Here is a 5,283-nt window from a genome sequence, read left to right on the forward strand (position 1 = left end):
AAGCCAAGTAGATGTGGAAAATGCAAAAGCCATCACTAAGGTGCAAATTGTTCCTGCGGTATCTCTGTCTTATTTGACTACCTTGGAACTAAGTTGGGAGAATAGTGATATAAAGAAACGCACACCACCTCTCTACCTCATTGCCTTTATTGTTTGAGTCATGGCCCCCAAAGAGGTCTGAATCTAGTTGAAGAAAAATAGAAAACCTGAATAATCCAAACTGTCCAAAAATTTATAACTACATAGTTTTTTGAAGTAACTGGTTTTTTCTTCTCAAAATGCTTGAGACTTACCTTTTTGTCTATCTTCTTTCTGCAGTAATTCAATTGCTCGTTGGAGTTTTAGCAAATGGCATCATTGTGGTTGTGAATGGCACTGGCTTGATCAAGCAGAGAAAGATGATTCCATTGGACCTCCTTCTTTCCTGCCTGGCGATTTCTAGAATTTGTCTGCAGTTGGTCATCTTCTGCATTAATCTGAATGTTCTCTCCTTGACTGAATTTACTATATTTCCGGACAATTTTGCAATTTTCACGTTTGTAAATGAATTGGGACTTTGGTTTGCCGCATGGCTCAGCGTTTTCTACTGTGCCAAGATTGCCTGCATCGCTCACCCACTCTTCTTCTGGTTGAAGATGAGGATAGCCAAGTTGGTGCCATGGCTGATCTTCGGGTCCCTGCTATATGCATCGATCATTTCTGTTTTGCATAGCAAACATACACGGATTCTGTTCCAAAAAATCTGGTTGGACCTTTTCTCCAATAACACAACAGCTCAAATCAGAGAACTATCTGTTTTACAGCGTTCCTTTCTTGTCATTGAGTTCTCATTACCGTTTCTTATCTTCCTTTTTTCTACTCTGCTCTTGATATTTTTCCTGGGGAGACACACCTGGCAGATGAGAAACACAGTGACAGGCACCAGGAACGCTAGCATGCGTATCCACATCAGTGCACTTCTGTCCATCCTGTCCTTCCTGGTCCTCTACCTCGCCTACTATGTGATGCCTGCTTTGTTCTTTTCTCAAATTTTTAAGCTCAGGAACCCCATCTTTCTATTCTGCCTCTTTGTGGTTGGATCATACCCCGGTGGACACTCTGTTATCTTAATTTTAGGAAATCCTAAACTGAAACAAAATGTGAAGAAGACCCTCCTTCACAGTAAGTACTGTCAGTGAGAAAGACCCTTGAGCCACTCAAAGAACCGAGAGTTCAATGAATTAACAGGGCCTGCACACCTCCCTCGGCCCAACAAAGCAGCTGGTTCATAAATACACAAAACGTCATCTAAAGACTATTGGTCCAATCTGAGGCATTTTTATGGATTTGCTTCTTTTTCAAAGGTTAAATTGATTTTCAAAATACAACACATGTCAGTGGATTACATCAATGTTAATATTTTCATTGTGATATTATACTTCTCTTGCAACATATTACCTAGTTGGGAAAACTGGGTAAGTGGTATAGGGATCTTTCTGTACTATTTCTTACAGCTGCATGTGAAACAACAATTATCTCAAAATAAAAAGTTTAAAGGAAAAGAGAAGCACATTTGAACTTGTAATGTCAGAAGGATGCATGAATGTTGTAGGGTCCCTCTGTGTCTGACGCCTGGCCCTCGCTGATTTATGCTGACTGAAAGGGCTGACTGTTCATCTCTCGTCTACCTGTATGCTATTTCTGCTCTGTTCATTAGAGTCACAGACAATGGAACCACTCTTTCTCATCAGATCAGAGAGGAAGCCTAGGACAAGCTGGCCTTCTCTGTCCTTGTAAGTGTGTTCACCTACTCCATGCTGCTGAGATCCCAGATGCCATCAACTGATAAAACAGCAGACAGATGGAGAAGGAAGGGAAATCCAGGACTGAGCCCTTGTTTTCCATTTCCCCCAGTTGGGCACACAGAATAGACAATAGCTTTGCAGTGATGTTGCATTTAGTACTTGTGCTCGGCTTTGGGAACTTTTCAAGTACCGGTGGCAATGTGGAACTCCTATCACATTGCATGTCTTCCCAATGAAGAAATATCAGTAGGTGGGTGGGCTGGGGTTGTCTCCGCCTGCCTGAAGTCACAAATGCATCTTCTATTTGACTGATGATTTTGGATGCTAAGCTATAAGTGTATATTTTGAAAACAGCTTCAGAATTCTCTTGCTTGCAGTGAAGTAAAAGACGTTCCTCAGTTTGGCTATAGCTCGTAGTCCAGAGTGATGATGAAAAGTGTGTTCAGATTTGGATTTGCCAATAGCCAATAATGTGGATTCAAATATTGGTTTACTAGCCCAAGAATTCAGACCTGGTTGTGCTAAGCTAACAGAAATCTTTGCTTCAGAACATCCAGGAAGAATTTATCTTCTTGGGTTGGGATCTAAGCTCTAAGGCTACTCTTCCTCTTCCTACAGGTCTCATACTTCATTCTCCAAGGAGCAGAATAACAGCCTCCACCTTTCTGCTGTTCATTTTCCCACATCCCACTAGGTGGGAAGGTTTATAGCTAATCGTGCTCTCAGGCACGAGTGGGAAGAGTGGTTGTGTCCTGGAGGTGATTATTGCTCCCACTTTGAGAAAGGACAGTGAAGAATCACTTTTCTTTCCTGCATATCTCAAGTTCAGATGCCTGCTCCTTCAATCATGGTGTGTATACTTGTAGGTGAATAGAGGGAGAGCGGGGAGCAATTTCAAACATTCAGGGAGAAACTTGTAAATATACAACTCTCATGTAATTTTTTCTCAGATACCAAATTCTGATTCAATTTCATGCAACTCCTGCCTTAATAATGCTAGTTAATGAGATGAATATTAAGATTTGACTGTTGGTATACTTAAAAGTTGCCAAGAGTTGTAAAAAAGAGAATGAATGCTAAAGCAAACAATTCTAGAAACATTTTCATAGTCTACTTTCCTAGAAATATATTTCTTCTAGAAACCTTGCCTGGCTATCATGTCGAAGGAATTGCATGGGATGCTAATTGCTGCATTATAGAAGCAAAACAGACTCAGCCTTTTGTCCCTGGTGCCACCCTTATCTGGACTCCCCAGCCTTGACAAATTGGTTTTGTCCTGCTCTTCTAGCATGGGGTTAACCTCTGTAGTGGTGTGGTATTTTCCTCTACCCTGCCCTGCATTTTTAGAGATGGGACTGGACCTTGTGACCCTTGGGAGCCTTGGCTATGGGTTCACATGCCCGTGGGTCAGGCCAGAGGACTGCTGACTGCAGGACAAGGCGTTGTCCCTTCTTCCTCCCCTTCCTGTGGCTCCCCAAGGAGACCCAAGGCCCCTGCTCAGACAGGAGCAAAGGAAGGTGGGATACAAGGCAGCTCTTACTGAAAAGAGAGCCAGCATAGTACCCTATTCCATTTCAGAGAGGGGTTCAATGAGCAGCCCCAAACCGGAAGACAAGTGTTGCCACATTGTGTCCCACTCTCCATTCTGACATTGACTCCTTCAGTGCCCAAACTCCAGGGATCCTCCACAGTTTCCCGTGACTAAAAACGGTGACTCCAACTGAAAATGTTAAATCTATGTGCTTATATAGATTTTTAAAAATATAATGGTGTAACAATTTGAACATTAAAAAAATAAACACAACAGGTTTTAAAGTCTCTCAAATTACCAACATCTTTTAAATTCCAGTCACTCATTCAAATATAATAACTGCTTGAAGATGGAATAATCTGGACCTGAAAGTGCTAGGAAGACATTAGCATTCAATTCTACTGGTCTTCTCCAGGACGATGATCACGCATTCTAGGTGCTTCAGACAGCTCAAGTGTAACACCCCATCGCATACTCGTGAGACTGTGGATATTCTAATCTCAGCCTTGGGAAGGACGGTTTCCATAGCTTTTGTCCATGTAGACCTACGTCCCTTCGGGTGAGAAGAGGGACAGGTAGAAATAGCCAAGAGAGAAAGAAACCGGGCAGATCATTCAAAATGACTTTGGCAATCAGTGGGACAGCAGATGTTGCAGACAGATGGAGCCCATATTGGAGAAAAATCCAAATGACAGGGGGCAGAGAGAATCACATATTTTAAAGAGGGTCTTGCTAGGGTGTAAGTTTGGAATCAGGTTAGAGATTGTCTTGTATTAACATAAACTTAGTATTAATAGTGTGTTATTGTTTTAAAAATTATTTTTTTGCCACCTAATAATTGCAGACTGTCATCCGAAAACTTTAAGCCAGGAAAAAGGGTAAGCACTGGGAAAATACGCCTCAATGAGCTGAAAACATTAAGCTTTTGGGAAGAGTGAACATAAATTCAGATAGCTCGTGGGCATTTCTTTCACTGCCTTTCTATGTGAGACTAGCGCCTCTCTCTCTCCTTGATACATTAAACCATTTGACACGTGACTCCATATCTTTGCAGGATTAAATAAGGATTGTTTCTAAGATGTGATGTGAACATTTGGCTTCATATGTTTGACATCTGGATCTACTTAATCATTTTGGCTGGGGGGCAGGAGTTGGTGATTTTATCCTATAATTTAAAACATATTCAAATCAATGAAGGGTGGGTTTCCTTTTATTCTTTTTGGTGTTTTATTTGCTTCTATTTTAAGTATTTCTCCACAAGCTCATTAACATAATATTAAATAAAGTAACTACTTAAACCTCTGAAAATATGTCTGTTTTTGAAGGGATAGCTAAGAATTCATTTTGTTTAAACCTAACATTCTTAGAAAAAGATAAATTGTGACTCTGTTTCTGTTTTTGAGGTTCGAATGCATATTCTTGAGTGAAAGTTTTAGCTTCTGTTGACTAAATTTTCTTCTTCCTATAGATTTGTATAAGTAACGCAATACAAGCACAGGCTGCTGTGTAACTGGGTGGAATTTGAATTGGGGGATGTCTAAGGTCTCAGAGCTAGCTTGGGCTCAGCAATGGGTAAGCATACTCTGAACGACCTGAATTCCAGAACCACTGGGGAAACTTCAGATTCTTCTGAAGATAGGCAGGTGGAAAGGATTTGGAAAATAAAAAGTGGCTAACAATAGGATAGGATATTATATTACTAAATATGTGGAGTGCCCTCTGGCCATAAACTCACTCCTTTGGACAGCAGATACTGTACTTGTGATTATAAATTAATAAGTTTACTTCATTTGAAACCCAGGCAATTGGCTTTCAGAAAACATTGACCAGATACGGTCAGGAAGCTCAATTTCATGGTAAATATTCTACAACGTATGCACCATGGCTTATCTGCTATAATACTCAAAATCCTTGACATGGGGACTTGTGCCTTTGATCATGGAGGCATGATGTTCTAAATGGCACTGG

At 40.8% G+C, this 5,283-nt stretch overlaps 1 protein-coding gene across 1 annotated transcript; it reads left to right on the top strand.

Moving 5' to 3' along the window:
* Positions 1–278: 278 nt before the first annotated feature.
* On the top strand, positions 279–1,178 carry TAS2R1 (taste 2 receptor member 1). The gene has a single exon (XM_001501648.3). It carries the CDS (start codon positions 279–281, stop codon positions 1,176–1,178), a length of 900 nt encoding a protein of 299 aa, XP_001501698.2.
* Positions 1,179–5,283: the final 4,105 nt, after the last annotated feature.

This window comes from Equus caballus, chromosome 21, assembly GCF_041296265.1.
Source record: "Equus caballus isolate H_3958 breed thoroughbred chromosome 21, TB-T2T, whole genome shotgun sequence".
Lineage (NCBI taxonomy): Eukaryota > Metazoa > Chordata > Mammalia > Perissodactyla > Equidae > Equus > Equus caballus.

What these genes read in the sequence shown, in the direction of transcription:
- TAS2R1 (XM_001501648.3), top strand. Translation starts at nt 279, where the DNA reads ATGCTTGAGACTTACCTTTTTGTCTATCTTCTTTCTGCAGTAATTCAA.